The sequence below is a fragment of the Salvelinus sp. IW2-2015 genome, linkage group LG15 (genome assembly GCF_002910315.2).
Source record: "Salvelinus sp. IW2-2015 linkage group LG15, ASM291031v2, whole genome shotgun sequence".
Classification (NCBI taxonomy): Eukaryota; Metazoa; Chordata; class Actinopteri; order Salmoniformes; family Salmonidae; genus Salvelinus; species Salvelinus sp. IW2-2015.
Window position 1 is genome coordinate 47,687,894 of NC_036855.1, and position 17,223 is coordinate 47,705,116.

A 17,223-nucleotide genomic window follows, 5' to 3' on the forward strand; every position below is an offset into this window, starting at 1 on the left:
CAGCACACTCACACATACATACACTGGCACCCACCAACACAACACACACACACACACACACACACACACACACACACACACACACACACACACACACACACACACACACACACACACACACACACACACACACACACACACCACACACACACACACCACACACACACAGCACACACACACAACACACACACAGTCACCACACACACAGTCACTTTACCCTTACCTATATATACAAAGCTACCTCAATACCCTCGTACCCCTGCACATCGACTCGGCTATATACAGGGAGTACCAGTACCATGTTATTTTTACTCATTATTGTTATTCATTAATCCTGTGTATTTATTCCTTCTGTCACTATTTTTTTTTTATGTATTTTAACTCTGCATTGTTGGAAAAGGACCCGTAAGTAAGCATTTCACTGTAGTCTACACCTGTTGTCACGAAGCATGTGACAAATAAATTGGATTTTTTTGTCATGTGCAGTGAATATTGCCATTGCATATGTGACACGGTACACATTTTTCTCTTGGAACAGAGATCCTCTCAGTAAGAAAGGTTCTGGCGTAATGGCGTGGCATGGGCAGGAGGACAGAGGACAGACCATTCTCAGGTCAGGGGTTAGGGAGAGAGAAGGGCAGGGTATAGCATGGGTGCCTGCCAGAGAAAGCAATGTTGGAGAGGAGGGCAGCCCCACTTTGCTATAGAGTGTAGAAGGGAGCGGGGAGGTGAACAGGAGAACCGGGAAAAAGTGGACGATGTGTTGCTTGCTTTCCTCTCACCCACATTGAAGGAAAGAGGAAGGAAACAGGAGGAGATGAAGTGGAGTGGAGAACAGGAAAAAGAGAAGGAATAGTGGGGAGAGGCAGTGGCAGGCTGCTGGTCTCTCTCTTCCCTGGTGCCCCTGCTGAATGTGGTGGTGGTTGTAGTGGAGGCTGCTACTGGTAGGCACCCAGCTGGAAATCTTTTGGGGGGCAGTTTGAGGCCCAGGGAGTTGGATCCATGGGGGTCCATCATGTTCTTGTAGCGCTCCCCTCTGTGCTTGGCCAGGAAGGGACCCCAATCGGGTCTGAGGGTTCTTGTAGCGCTCCCCTCTGTGCTTGGCCAGGAAGGGACCCCAATCGGGCTGAGGGGAACACACCAGCTTCAGACGCTGTGGGGGGGGGGGGGGGGAGTCACACAGTTGTGTTAAAATAGAATAGAATAGTATTAATCAACTTGAGTTGCGGAAGGTCAAGGGTCGGGTACAATAGATGACAGTAGGACTGTCCTGAGAGATATGAACATGTCAGGAATGGCAGTCGTTTGTAACACTGAAATGTCTGTAACTTTGAAATTCACATCCAACCTTCATAGTAAATATTGATTGCATATACAGCATATGTGCTTAATAATAATTTAGCCAGATACTGTAACTATCTTAAGGCTTTGACTAAGGCAATTATGCCAAAACTTACTGTTGGTAAGTACAGTTGCATACACACGCACGCATACAAATCTSAAACACTTTGATTCATGTGTGATGTAGGGGACTTCAACAAGCACAGCGTGGGGGACTGCTACTTGTCTGTGTTTTCTGTGCCGATCCGCCGCCAGTTATCAGAGGACCAGGGCTGATATTTCACTTTACTGCCCATAGGGCTCTGGTCAAAAGCACTGCACTATATAGGGAATAGGGTGCTATTTGGGACAGATGTCAGAGATCCGTTTTCTAACATGCAGTCAAGTGAAATATCAGCCCTGGTCCTCTGATAACTCTCTGTCATATGTTGTACTAAAGAGCTCATTGCGCTTGTATGTTTGACGTGATAGCACTTAGTTCACAGGGGGAAAACATACAGTGCATTCGCAAAGTATGAAGACCCTTTGACTTTTTCCACATTTTGTTATGTTACAGCCTTATTCTAAAATTGATTCATTTTTTGTTGTTTTCCCTCATACAATACCCCATAATGACAAAGTAAAAACAGGTTTTTAATAAATTTTTGCAATTAAAAAAAAAAGAATTTACTGAAATGTCACATTTACATAAGCATTCAGACCCTTTACTCAGTACTTTGTTGAAGCGCTTTRGGCAGCGATTACAGCCTCGAATCTTTTTTGGTTATGACGCTACAAGCTTGGCACACCTGCATTTGGGCAGTGTCTCCCATTCTTTTCTGCAGATCATTTCAAGCTCTGTCAGGTTGGATGGGGAGCATCGCTGCATAGCTATTTTCAGGTCTCTCCAAAGATGTTTGATCAGGTTCAAGTCCGGGCTCCGGCTTGACACTCAAGGACATTCAGAGACTTGTCCCGAAGCCACTCCTGTGTTGTCTTGGCTGTGTGCTTAGGGTCGTTGTCCTGTGTGACGTGGATGTCGATTAAGGCAGCCCCCCGCACCTCTGATTCAGAGGGGTTGAATGCATTTCAGTTGAATGCATTCAGTTGTACAACTGACTAGGTATCCACCCTTCCCCATTGGAAGATGAACCTTCGCCCCAGTCGAAGGTCCTGAGCGCTCTGGAGCAGGTTTTCATCAAGGATCTCTCTGTACTTTTCTCCTTTCATCTTTCCCTCAATCCTGACTAGTCACCCAGTACCTGCCACAGAAAAACATCCCCACAGCATGATGCTGCCACCACCATGCTTCACCATAGCAATGGTGCCAGGTTTCCTCCAGATGTGACGCTTGGCATTCAGGCCAAAGAGTTCAATCTTGGTTTCATCAGACCAGAGAATCTTGTTTCTCATGGTCTGAGACTCCTTTAGGTGCCATTTGGCAAACACCAAACGGGCTGTCGTGTGCCTTTTACTGAAGAGTGTCTATATATATTATTTTGTTATTTATTTATTTAACCATTATTTAACTAGGCACACACCTTACATAGACAGGTGTGTACCTTCCCAAATCATGTCCAATCAATTGAATTTACCACAGGGGGACTCCAAATCAAGTTGAGAAACATCTCAAAGATGATCAATGGAAACAGGATGCACCTGAGCTCAATTTTCGAGTCTCATAGCAAAGGGTCTGAATACTTATGTAAATAAAGTATTTCTGTTTGTTTTTGTTTTTTAAAATAAAATTTGCTTTGAATTTTTGCCTTGTCATTATGGTGTATTGTGTGTAGATCGATGAGATTTGTTTTAATTTAAACCATTTTAAAATAAGGCTGTAACTTAACAAAATGTGGAAAAACGGAATGGGTCTGTTTATTTTCCGAATGCACTGTAACTAGGGAGCTCAGTGCTTAGCTTATGCTTCCAACAGTCATGCTCACATAGGCAGGTAGCCTAGTGGTTAGAATGTTGGGCCAGTAAACGAAAGGTTGCTAGATCGAATCCCCGAGCTGACAAGGTAAAAATCTGTTGTTCTGCCCCTGAACAAGGCAATTAACCCACTGTCCCTAGGCCGTCATTGTAAATAAGAATTTTTTCTTAACTGACTTGCCTGTTTAAATTWWAAAAATTCATGCATACTGTGTTCCAGTAACTCACGGTGACAGGAAGTTCATAGTCACAATTGTGTGGATTGTTTGTTATTGTTTGGATTATTTCTATATACAACAATACTACAGTAGAACCTCAAAGATATGACCCTCAGAGTTACGGACTGTCAACAGCACAGGCAATATCAAACCGGGACATGTATTAAATACCAAAAAACGAACTTCTGTATGCTACAGACAAATGTAAATGTCGCTTACATGTGCTAAAAACACATAAGATATTTACAGTTCAAAAAACATTCCTTACCCCAGGACATTTCAATGGGTGACTATCCAGGAAAATAAAGAAAAAGGAGCAGATCTGAAAAGATCTAACATGTATTTATGGGACATACAAACATGTGTGCGTGGTATTGTGTTCCATACATACCTCCCTAAAGCTGCCTGGGGCCAAGTGCATTTTGATGACAAACATGATTGGGATCCAGATGACAGAACACACCACCATCAGCCAGCCCATCACCATGGACCAGGTGGGGTAGGTGTAGTCCTCATAGGTCATCACCTTCCACTGGTACAGACTCAYCCCCAGGATACCCTGCAGGGAGAGAGATGAGAAAAGGGAGAAGAGAGGAGGATTAGGAGAGAGAATATAATCAAGGAGGAGAGGAGGGGAGATGAGGTGGAGGAGGAGGACAGAAGAGAGAGAATGGGTAAGATGAGGGGGAGACGAGGAAGGGAAGGAGGAGGTGGAAGAAAGAGGATGATCAAAACCCGGAAGAGGATTAAGAGATAAAAAAAGAGAGGATCAGGAGGGTAAGATGATGAGGGTAAGCGGCGAAGGAAGGAAAGGGGAGAAGAGGAGAAAGAAGAAGGAAGAGGAGGAGCATTTTTAGGATATTATTAGGGATGTAGCGATTCCACTACCTCTTACAGTCTCACGTCAGAATTTAACGTTCATCCATGTTTCTCAAACGACAAAATTCGAAGTTGTTGCAAACTTCAAATTTCAAAGTGTTTAAGGTTAAGTTTAGCCATTAACTCCAAAATCTTAAAGTTAGGCATTAACTCTGGGATAGGCTTAAAACAAAAATCCCCAAAACAACTTAATTTCACTGATTTCGAACTTGCAACCTTCGGAATTCGAGGCAGATGCTTCTGCCTATCCGCAACACCCTAGCAAAACCGAAACCTCACTGTTGCCCTTAGTGACCGGTTTCCACGTCATCTCCCGACGTCCTCAGACATGGATGGACGTAGAATACTGACTTGTGTCACGGCTGACCTGGCTAAGCGATTCACCAATATGCATCGGCCCCAGTTCAAATGTTTAAGATATGAGTGATACACAGGAACCCAAACCGATCAAAATGTAGCATGCATGGGTCAGAAAATCGATTCAAACGTTGGTTCACAAAAATAGCTTGCTCATATTATTTTCTTCCTACCTTCCGAAAAAATACCTCTCATCTTTTGTGACAACTGTCCTCTCTTTCAGTGTCGAACTAAGCATGTAGACAGTAATMAATCATGCCGAACAACCTCTAGTTAAGTCAAACTGCACACTGTTCAGCATGTTGACCAACGAGAGGTAGSAGGCCTATTTTTGATCTTCAGCATTCAAATGCTTGTGAAATGCCTTGTGCAATATAAGGCTTTATAAGTTGAGTGAAAACCAATGTAATTTGACAGCGCTTGAAAATTGYGTTTTACCGGAATAAAAGTAGCCTAACTCATCTGGCTAAAGCCTACCTGCCGATCGGGGCTTACATTKGATTTTATTTTGATTGTTCAGGTTCACCATCAGCAATGGTTTGTTAGTTTTGCTTTAAACAGCCAGTTTTTTATAACGAGGACAGGAYTTGAGGACAGGAATCACTTTTTTGTGAGCAGCACTGCATGGTCAAAGTGGGAGGAGGAGCACGTCCAAATGGTCTAAATAAATTGATTTTGTGACGGGGGTGAAATCCAAAACTATGTCTATGGTACAGTACTGTATATGTAGTCACCTGAGCTGAGCCATAAGACTAGTGGGCATCTACCACCCCACTATCAGACCACTTTTGATCTGAAATCACCATCACCTTCTTGTCATTTTYCCAGATTAAAAGAGTTTTAGCTAATATCGAATCAATATTTATCTTTAAAATGTGCTATGACATAGCCAATGAATATACTGTGTATTCAAAAAGTGTTCAGACCCCTTGACTTTGTCCACATTTTGTTACATTACAGCATTATTCTAGAATAGATTAAAATCWTTTTTTCCCTCAACAATCTACACACAATACCCATAATGACAAAGCGAAAACAGGTTTTTATAAATTTTTCCAAATGTATTACACATAAAAACAGAAATACCTTATTTACATACAGTGGCAAGAAAGAGTTTGTGAACCCTTTGGAAATACCTGGATTTCTGCATAAATTGGTCATACAATTTGATCTGATCTTCATCTAGGTCACAACAATAGACAAACACAGTCTGCTTAAACTAATAACASACAAACAATTATACGTTTTCATGTCTTTATTGAACACACCGTGTAAATATTCACAGTGCAGGGTGGGAAAAGTATGTGAACCCTTGGATTCAATAACTGGTTGACCCTCRTTTGGCAGCAACCAAATGTTTTCTGTAGTTGCGGATCAGACCTGCACAARGGTCAGGAGGAATTTTGGACCATTCCTCTTCACAAAACTGTTTCAGTTCAGCAATATTCTTGGGATGTCTGGTGTGAACTGCTCTCTTGAGGTCATGCCACAGCATCTCAATCGGGTTGAGGTCAGGACTCTGACTGAGCCACTCCAGAAGGCGTATTTTCTTCTGTTGAAGCCATTTGGTTGTTGATTTACTTCTGTGTTTTAGGTCATTGTCCTGTTGCATCACCCAACTTCTGTTGAGCTTCAATTGGCGGACAGATAGCCATACATTCACCTGCAAAATGTCTTGATAAACTTGGGAATTCATTTTCCCGTCGATGATAGCGAGCTATCCAGGCCCCGAGGCATCAAAGTAGCCCCAAACCATGATGCTCCCTCCACCATAGTTTTGATGATGGTGTGGTGTGCCTTTTTATCTCCACACATAGTGTTGTGTGTTCCTTCCAAACAACTCAACTGTAGTTTCATTTGTCCACCGAATATTTTGCCAGTACCGCTGTGGAACATCCAGGTGCACTTTTGCAAACTTCAGACGTGCAGCAATGTTTTTTTTGGACAGCAGYGGCTTCTTCCGTGGTGTCCTCKCATGAACKKCATTTTTGTTTAGTGTTTTACGTATCGTAGACTTGTCAACAGAGATGTTGCCATGTTCCAGAGATTTCTGGAATTCTTTAGCTGACATTCTTTAGCTCACACTGATTCTTCTTAACCTCATTGAGCATTCTGCGGTGTGCTCTTGTAGTCATCTTTGCAGGWTGGCCACTCCTAGGGTTAGTAGCAAAAGTGRTGAACTTTCTCCATTTAATAGACAATTTGTTTTACCGTGGACTAATGAACACCAAGGCTTTTAGAGATARTTTTGTAACCCTTTCCTGCTTTATGCAAGTCAACAATTCTTAATCGTAGGTCTTCTGAGATYATTTTTGTTCGAGGCATGGTTCACATCAGGCAATGCTTCTTGTGAATAGCAAACTCACATTTTGTGAGTGTTCTTTATAGGGCAAGGCAGCTCTAACCAACATCTCCAATCTCATCTCATTGATTGGACTCCAGGTTAGCTGACTCCAATTAGCTTTTGGAYAAGTCATTAGCCTAGGGATTCACATACTTTTTCCAACCTACACTYTGAATGTTTAAATTATGTATTCAATATAGACAAGAAAAATACAATAATGTGTGTGTTATTTGTTTAAGCACACTATGTTTGTCTTCTTTTGTGACTTAGATGAAGATCAGAGGAAATTTGATGACCAGAAATCCAGGTAATTCCAAATGGTTCACATACTTTTTCTTGCCACTGTAAGTATTCAGAACCTTTGCTATGAGACTCGAAATTGAGCTCAGGTGCATCCTGTTTCCATTGACCACCAAAAAATGTCTGCAGCATTGACGGTCCCCAAGAACACAGTGGCCTCCATCAATCTTAAATGGAAGAAGTTTGGAACCACCCAGACTCTTCCTAGAGCTGGCCGACACGGCAAACGGAGCAATAGGGGGAGAAGGGCATTGGTCAGGTAGCTGACCTAGAACCCGATGGTCACTCTGACAGAGCTCCAGAGTTCCTCTGTGGAGATGGGAGAACCTTCCAGAAGGACAACCATCACTGCAGCACTCCACCAATAAGGCCTTTATGGTAGAGTGGCCAGACGGAAGCCCCTRCTCAGTAATAGGCACATGACAGCCCACTTGGAGTTTGCCAAAAGGCATCTAAAGGCCTCTCAGACCATGAGAAACAAGATTATCTGGTCTGATGAAACCAAGATTCATATTATTCKAAGATGGCATAGCAGTCGGACGTGTGTTTTGTCTTGTCCCGTCCTGTCCTGTGTATATATCGTTTTCTTCGTATATATTTCGTATATATTTTAATCTCACTTTSCACCTATGGACTGAATATACTCTACTGCAACCCACTTCACCCAATGCTATTTTTATACTTTAGAACTGGAACCCCCATCAGGAGCTATCCAGCTAACTAGCTAGAAGCTAGTAGTCAGTTAGCCACTGCTAGCGGTCCTCACCGTTAACTCGAACATCAGCCAGCCTCAGCCTGGTCAATTCCTGCCAGTCTGCACAGCGCGATATCAACCCAGAGCATATCGGACTGCTTTTTCTCTACCACATCTCTGGATTCCTACCGCAAGCACTGAACCTTTACACCGGATTATCACAGCTAGCTGGCTGCTATCCGAGTGGCCACTCCAGGCTAACGTCTCTGTCAAGAAGCAAGCATCAGTTAGCCTGGAGTGGCTAGCCAAAGCRGTCCAACAGCCAGTTCTTYGGCTACAATAACTCTTTTGCCAATTGGCCTGGACCCTTTACTACCGACACGGAGCCCCGCCGATCCATCACGACTGGTCTGTCGACGTAACCGTCCGAGGTGGTTTCAACAGGCTCTTCCGTTGCGACGTCGCCGGAGGCCCATCTGCTAGCCCCGGCCCACTAGCTGTCTGAATAGCCATGTCTCCAGCTAGCGTAGWAGCGACTACTGAATTGGCTCCCTGACTCATCTAGTGCTACTCATTGGACCCTATGATCACTTGGCTACACATGCCTCTCCCTAATGTCAATATGCCTTGTCTATTGCTGTTTTGGTTAGTGATTGTCTTATTTCACTGTAGAGCCCCCAGCCCTGCCCAATATGCCTTAGATAGCCCTTTTGTTCCACCCCCCACACATGCGGTGACCTCACCTGGCTTAACTGGTTCCTCTAGAGACAAAARCTRTCTCATCGTCACTCAATGCCTAGGTTTACCTCCACTGTACTCACATCCTACCAAACCATTGTCTGTACATTATGCCTTGAATATATTCTTCCGCACCCAGAAATCTGCTCCTTTTACTCTATGTTCTGAACACACTAGACAACCAGTTCTTATAGCCTTTAGGCATACCCTTATCCTACTCCTCCTCTGTTCCTCTGGTGATGTAGAGGTTAACCCAGGTCCTGCAGCCCCCAGCACCACTCCTATTCCCCAGGCGCTTTCATTTGTTGACTTCTGTAACCGTAAAAGCCTTGGTTTCATGCATGTTAACATTAGAAGCCTCCTCCCTAAGTTTTTTTATTCACTGCTTTAGCACACTCCGCCAACCCTGATGTCCTAACCATGTCTGATTCATGGATTAGGAAGGCCACCAAAAATCCAGAAATGTCCATCCCTAAAACATCTTCCGACAAGATAGAACTGCCAAAGGGGGCGGAGTTGCAATCTACTGCAGAGATAGCCTGCAGAGTTCTGTCATACTKTCCAGGTCTGTGCCCAAACAATCAATCGCATTGATTCATTCAATCTCTTCAAACTAAAAGGTATCGTTTGTGCATTTAGACACGTATCGAATCGTCTTAAAAYGCAAGGATGCACATTCCTAGATATTATTCAATTCAAAGTAGTTTCTTCAAACTACAGGAGATGGAGGCGGTATATTATATATTGTTTCCTTGGTGTTAGATCTTTATTTTTGTGTCGCGTAAGAGTCATCTATTTAAATTTGCCTCGCTAACTTCAATGGCAAGTAGCTAGCTAGCTACCAGAGTGCAGTTTTCTCTGCTGGAATTGCTAACGACAATGTAGTGAATTTTTTGTCGACACATCAGATTCAAGCTCCTGGGGAAAAGCTGCATCAATCATGTAATGGACAAAGGTCTGCATAGTCAAACTGCGCAACACAACGAGAAGGTAAGAAGAAACAGGGATGTTCTCAAGCAGCTTATCGACAGTACTGCATTTTTGGGCATGCAAGAGTTGGCTTTTACTTAGGGGCACGATGAGAGGGAAAGTTCCGGTAAAAAGGGCAACTACAGGGAGTTTGCAGAGGTAATTGCACATTACGATGCTTTATTTTCTGAGCATATGGAAGTTTCTACTGTCTTCTCTGGGATGTCAAAATCAATTCTGAATGAGCTTCCATCGCATTATTCATTAAAAGTGAGAACTCGCGCTCAAGTGTGCTTTCCACTTTCCTCTGGTATTTATTTAGCAAATGTGACAACACATCTTAACTCCCGATAGACACGAGCAAAAGCTCTTTACATATAGCCTAAGCTACACCTAAACATTTGTGATCTGACATGCTGTATGGAATGAAAAACTAGACCATTTTTAAGTAGGCTAATAAAAAAGCAAGTGCATACAGCCTATACGCCTTGTCCATCTGGTCAGGGTAAACAAATTGGTAATGTTATGTTATAGTACATTTTTGTGTCAGGAGAAAATGTGAATGTGATCAATTTTGGTTTATATTCCAACGGGCTCGCTAGGGTGCCTAGACCTTTTCAAAATAACATTATTAACTAGAATTAATTAATTAACACAATAGTGATGACACAGGCTGTGAGTAAATGTTTAATTAGGCCTACAGTTGCATAGGCCTACATGATGCAAACAAGCATCAAGCAAGCTCAGCCTGGTGAGTTCTATTGTCCATCAGCTGTCTCTGTGTAGAGGAAACCCCATCGTTTATTCTAGTCTAAAAATAAMTCATATGAACAAGTACAAGTACAAGTTTCCTGCAGTTTGACTGGGTTTTAATCCTCCTCAGGGCCAGGAGTTTTGACAGGATATTTTAAAACTATGTGATCTGATTAGAAAAACTGGACCCATCATAACCCATATAAAACCTTAACAGTGATTCATCACTGTCTTACCCTATAGGGTCAGGAGTTTTACCTGGTTAGGTCACCGGATAAGGAAAAACTCTGTCTCCCAGTTTRTTTTGGGRCTCATTCAATCTCTGCTGTGATCCCATCCCAACACTGTGTAAGTAGACCTCATGTTTGGATAAATACCATAGTAGACCAGCAACTAACACAATCGCATTATTACACATATACTGTACCTCAATGATTTAACTGCTTACTTAAATGTGTTGTGTTATTGTTTATTTCTTCCCTGTCAAATCCTGTSCTGCCCTCAGTGGAAGAGTTGAGCTCTTCTCCAACATGCATACATGATCAGCCTGTTCTGTACTGAAGCCTCTGAACACACATCTCAACTCCTGCCTCATACCCTCATTCAATCACTGCTGTGATCCCTTCCCAACACTGTAAGTAGCCCTCATTTACATTCCCCATAATATTTTACTGTAAATGTTTTTATTTAACGTTTTAGGTTAAATTCATTTGTCTTTGACAATTTTTTAAACACACTTTGTCATCTCCCTTCCTCAACTTTTCAAGTCACCAGCCTCCATTGCATCTGTTATGTCACAGTTATGACAACATTATGTAGGCTATATGAGTGCTGCATTTCGAATAGCACAAACAACCTGTGTTATAACGGTGAAAAGTGAGGAAAACAATTTCCGTTTCAGTCGGGGAAAACTATTTTTGCTTTCTTCACTTTCTTGGTAAACACTCGCTGCTGCAAATCGATGTTGGCCCCTAAATTTGAAAAGGCTGCAGTGAAAGGGGAAACACATTAATGTGTGTGTGTTGTGTGTGTGTGTGTGTGTGTGTGTGTGGTGTGTGTGTGTGTGTGTGTGTGTGTGTGTGTGGTGTGTGTGTGTGTGTGTGTGTGTGTGTGTGTGTGTGTGTGTGTGTGTGTGTGTGGCGCATGCATCTGTGTCTCTGTATATGTGAGTAGTGAGTGAGTTGAGTGAGTGAGTGAGTGAGTGAGTGAGTGAGTGAGTGAGTGAGTGAGTGAGTGAGTGAGTGAGTGAGTGTGCGTGCGTGCTGCTAGCGCAACTGTGAATATCTAAACCCCATTCTGTATAGTTCGGACACACACGTACAGTCAGAATGGTAGGAGTCACAAAGGCCCAGCAGATTCTCCAGAAGCGGTTTGGTTGGAAGCCAATCATCATTTCAATGTCCTCGCAGAATCTCTGCAGGCCTAGGAAAAGGGGAATAAAGACAGAAAGAGGAGGAGGAGGGAAAAGAGGGAGAGTCAGTCAAATCGACTGCTCAGGTGAGGGGAGTAGAGACACTCTGACGCACAAAACCTCCATCCAAAATGGCATCCTATTRCCTATCTGTATACGCCTCTGGTCAAAAGTAATGCACTATGTAGGGAATAGGGTACCATTTGGGACGCACACAGAGAGTGAACCAGATTCACCCAGAGCTCCAGACAAGAGAGCTCCACACTGGCCCCCTACAAGGCACATCCATTCCCAGGGAGAACCCAGGACATTTATTATCCTTCAAAACAATGTGGCTTGACAATTGTCACAATTGTTGTCAGTGTATTGACCGACACATTTAGCAAGAGATGAGTCACAAGCRACACAATAATTTCACTGGAACCACCTCTGCTGATGCTGTGACGATTTGGAGTACAGTATGTTCCATATACTCACAGGTCTACTTCAGACCTGGAAGCGAAAGAAACGSCTGTTTAGGCGAGCTGCTGGCTAGCGGAGTAGAACACTTGAAAGKGAAAAGGAGAGCCGCACACTCTAGGAGCTCAGATGCAATAATTGAATAACCTAATAACCAACGTTTCGACAGACAAGCTGTCTTCATCAGGGTATAAWGACAAACACTGTGGGTCACTAGTTTATAAAGTGTCAAAGAACACACACAGGTGTCTGTAATCATGGCCGGGTGTGGCCTGTTATCAATGGTTCATTCTCAGATATGAGAAGAACATACAAAAACATGAACGGATAGCATACAATAATAGATACAATTTGGCTACGTAGGCCTACTAACAAAACCACAATAATCACAAAAATGGCTTCAGATCAAAGTCTACGTTGAGACCGAAGCGAGAAAGGGTCTTTAAATTAAAGATCCAGYCAGCCTCTCATTTTAACAATAAATTGTTGAGGTCACCCCCTCTCCTAGGGAGGGTGACATGTTCGATGCCGATATAATGTAGTCACGAAATCGAGTAGTTCGCTTCCAAAAAGTGGGCCGCAACTGGYTAAGTCGTGTTTTTGCACCTAATGGTGCTACGATGCTCCGAGATTCGTACTTTTAATTCACGCTTTGCTTCACCCACATAAGTTTAACCACAGTGACAAGTTATAAGATAAATAACTGCCTTAGTGGAGCATGTGATAASACCTTTGATTYGGATCTGTTTCCCTGTTTGTGGGTGTTTGAAGGATCTACATTTGTAAGTGCCATTGCATTGAGCGCAGCCATTACACTTGTAGTTTCCATCCGGTAGAGGCGCAAATAGATGTTGTACAGGGATATTTTGGGGTGGTAAATCAGAGTTTACCAATTGACCTGATCATTGGTCCATTAGAATGGTAACACCGACATCTAGTGGTCAGAATGAGAAGTGCTCAAGCCCCCTGTCGGAGAGGGATAAAGTTGCCCCTAGGCACTGATCTAAGGTCTGTTTGGTGTTTTTAATCATAACAGTTAGGACGAGGATTTAAGGATTAAGTTGAACCTAGATCTGTGCTTAAGGGCAACCTAGGTACCTGGTCTGGAGCCTCTTATAGCCCATTTACACAGACAAAACCTGTCTTTTTTTAAGTCTTCTTTTATATGTGAAATGGATTGTTGATAAAAACACTGTACATTTTCAACACAAAAAACCCAGATCAAGACCTACTCATTATCTTGTTTCCTCATAGACCATGTAACCAAAAAAACAGCTAACAGGTCTGTGAGAATAGAGATGTGTTCATTTGCAGGTAAACACATTAAAACTTGGAATTGTTTAACACCTCCCTCATTTGATTTGAAAACTGCCACCATGGTTTAAGCAACCTAAGCACCACACACTAAGAGTAGGCGTGACCCGTTCCTGTAGGTTCATGCTCTAACAACATTCGCAGAGTACGACCCTGCTCACGCAGGAAGCGGCGCAGTCCTAATCCAGGCACTTGTCATCTCCCGTCTGGATTACTGCAACTCGCTGTTGGCTGGGCTCCCGCCTGTGCCATCTAAACCCTACAACTCATCCAGAACGCCGCAGCCCGTCTGGTGTTCAACTTTCCCAAGTTCTCTCACGTCACCACCGCTCTCCGCCTTCCCACTGGTTCCAGTTGAAGCTCGCATCCGCTACAAGACCATGGTGCTTGCTACGGAGCTGTGAGGGGAACGGCACCTCCGTACCTTCAGGCTCTGATCAGCCCTACACCCAAACAAGGGCACTGCGTTCATCACCTTGGCCTGTCGCCTCCCACCTCTGAGAAGTACAGTTCCCGCTCTAGCCCAGTCAAAACTGTTCGCTGCCTGGCACCCCAATGGTGGAACAACTCCCTCACGACGCCAGGTCAGCGGAGTCAATCACCACCTTCCGGAGACACCTGAAACCCCACCTCTTTAAGGAATACCTAGGATAGGATAAAGTAATCCTTCTAACCCCCTTAAAAGAGTTAGATGCACTATTGTAAAGTGGTGTTCCCTGGATATCATAAGGGTATGCACCAATTTTAAGTCCGCTCATGCGATACAAGAGCGTTCTGCCTAAATGCACTTTAAATGTAATGTAAGTAATGTTTCATACTGTACTTGTGCTTTCTGTGTTTATGTTGTTTAGCCAAGACAATGTTGAATGGCTATGAGGCTTTTTCTGATTCTGACGTTGATAAAGTGGATAAGAGTAGGATGAATTCCCCCCCCCCCCCCGAGACAATGATCCGAATGCAGTTTTGCATTCTTTTTTCGTATGTTTATAATAATATTAATAATTGTATATGCCATTTAGCAGATGCTTTTATCCAAAGCGACTTAGGCATGAGTGCATACATTTTTCGTATGGGTGGCCTCAGCAGGAATCAAACCCACAGCACTTGGCATTGCAAGRGCCATGCTACACCGACTGAGCCACACAGCACCACAGTTAMGATTTAGGGAGGGTAAGCTGATCCTAGATCTGCGCCGAAGAGCAACTTCGGAGGTATAGGTAAACAAAAGGTCAAAAGTAACTTTTATTCTACTACTCACCATAGAAGTAGGAGATTCCGATCAGCTCACAGATGGCAATGATTACCAGGGAGTAAGAGGCAGCGTATGTGTCCACCAACTGGAGCATGTACATCCCATTCTGTTAAACACACACGGACGCAAAAATCGTACACACAAACAGACACCCACACACACACACACACAACGTAAACCAGTGATGCATAGCCAGTGTCATCACTGGCTTACATCCGAAATGCCACCCTATTCCCTACGAAATGGCACCCTATTCCCTACATTCTTACCAGGTAAAAGTAGTGCACTATATAGGAAATAGGGTGCTATTTGGGACGCATGATCAGTAAACTCTTTTCGCGATGTGTGTTTTGTCCTATATTTTTTATTTTGAATCCCAGCCCCGTCCACGTAGGAGGCCTTTTGGTAGGCCACATTGTAAATAAGAATTTGTTCTTGCTTGGTTAAATAAAGGTAAATTAAATTAAATAAAAATACAATGTGTGTGTGTGGCTGCACATACAGTGCCTAATGAAAGTCTACACACCCCTTGCAGTTTTCACCTTCTACTGCCCTAAAATTAAATGAGATGTTTTTTCCAACTTATTTAGCTACACAACCTGCTCCACATTTTCTATAATTCTCACAATTATAGACAATCTTCTCAATGAATAAAGATAAAATAAAAACATGTCTTGATTGAGTATGTCTTCACACCTCCTTAGTGGTATCAGCTTTGGCAGCAATAACAACTGTGAATAATTTTGAATACGATTGTACCAACTCTTAGGGCAACATACAGTGGGGAGAACAAGTATTTGATACACTGCCGATTTTGCAGGTTTTCCTACTTACAAAGCATGTAGAGGTCTGTAATTTGTATCATAGGTACACTTCAACTGTGAGAGACGGAATCTAAAACAAAAATCCAGAAAATCACATTGTATGATTTTTAAGTAATTAATTTGCATTTTATTGCATGACATAAGGAGAGAGATTGTGAACACGTACACCATTTTTCTCTTGGAACAGAGATCCTCTCATAAGAAAAGGGTTCTGGCGTAATGGCCTGTGCAGGGCAGGGAGCAGAGGACAGACCATTCTCAGGTCAGGGGTTAGGGAAGAGAGAGGGCAGGTATAGCATGGGTCCTGCCAGAGAAAGCAAATGTTGGAGAGGAGGGCAGCCCACTTTGCATAGAGTGTAGAAGGGAGCGGGGAGTGAACAGGAGACCGGGAAAAAGTGGACGATGTTGTTGGCTTGCTTTCCTCTCACCACTTGAGGGAAAGAGGAAGGAAACAGGAGAGATGAAAGTGGAGTGGAAGAACAGAAAAAGAGAAGGAATAGGTGGGGAGAGGCAAGTGGCAGGCTGCTGGTCTCTCTCTCACCTGGTGCCCCTGTCTGAAGTGGTGGTGTGGTTGTAGTGGCTGCTACTTGTAGGCACCACTGGAATCTTTGGGGGCAGTTGAGGCCCAGGGAGTGATCTATGGGGGGTCCATCATGTTCTTGTAGCGCTCCCCTCTGTGCTTGGCCAGAAGGACCCAATCGCGCTCGAGGAACACACCAGCTTCAGACGCTGTGGAGGGGGGCGGGGGGGAGTCACACAGTTGTGTTTAAAATAGAATAGAATAGTATAATCAACTTGAGTTGCTGAACGGTCAAGGGCGGGTACAATATGATGACAGTAGGACTGTACCTGAAGAGATATGAACATGTCAAGAATGGCAGTCGTTTGTACACTGAAATGTCTGTAACTTTGAAATTCACACCACCTTCATATAAAATATTGATTGCATATACAGCAATGATGGGTTGCTTAATAATAATAGCCAGATACTGTAACTATCTTAAGGCTGACTAAGGCAATTATGCAAAACTTACTGTTGGTAAGTACAGTTGCACATACACACCGTCACGCATACAAATCTCAAACACTTTGATTCATGTGTGACTGTAAGGGGACTTCAACAAGCACGCGTGGGGGACTGCTCATTGGTCTGTGTTTTCTGTGCCGATCCGTCCGCAGTTATCAGAGGACAGGCTGATATTCACTTTTGCCCAACATAGGGCCTTCTGGTTCCAAAGCACTGCACTATATATGGGAATAGGGTGCTATTTGGGACAGATGTCAGCAGAATCCGTTTTTCTAAAACTGCAGTCAAGTGAAATTCAGCCCTGGTCGCTCTGATACTCTCTGTCATATGTTGTACTAAAGAGCTCATTGCGTTGTAATGTTTGACGTGGATAGCAACTTAGTTCACAGGGGGAAAACATACAGTGCATTCGCAAAGATGAAGACCCTTTGA

At 43.4% G+C, this 17,223-nt stretch overlaps 1 protein-coding gene across 1 annotated transcript in view; it reads right to left on the minus strand.

Moving 5' to 3' along the window:
* Positions 1 to 511: 511 nt before the first annotated feature.
* Positions 512 to 17,223, minus strand: part of LOC111974394 (sodium- and chloride-dependent glycine transporter 2-like) — a 63,723-nt gene continuing 47,011 nt past the window's right edge. Inside the window, 6 exon segments of the mRNA XM_070447178.1 lie at positions 512 to 974; positions 976 to 1,069; positions 1,128 to 1,153; positions 3,862 to 4,029; positions 11,826 to 11,926; positions 14,947 to 15,046. Coding sequence (XP_070303279.1) covers positions 939 to 974; positions 976 to 1,069; positions 1,128 to 1,153; positions 3,862 to 4,029; positions 11,826 to 11,926; positions 14,947 to 15,046 — 525 coding nt within the window. The 3' untranslated portion in view covers positions 512 to 938.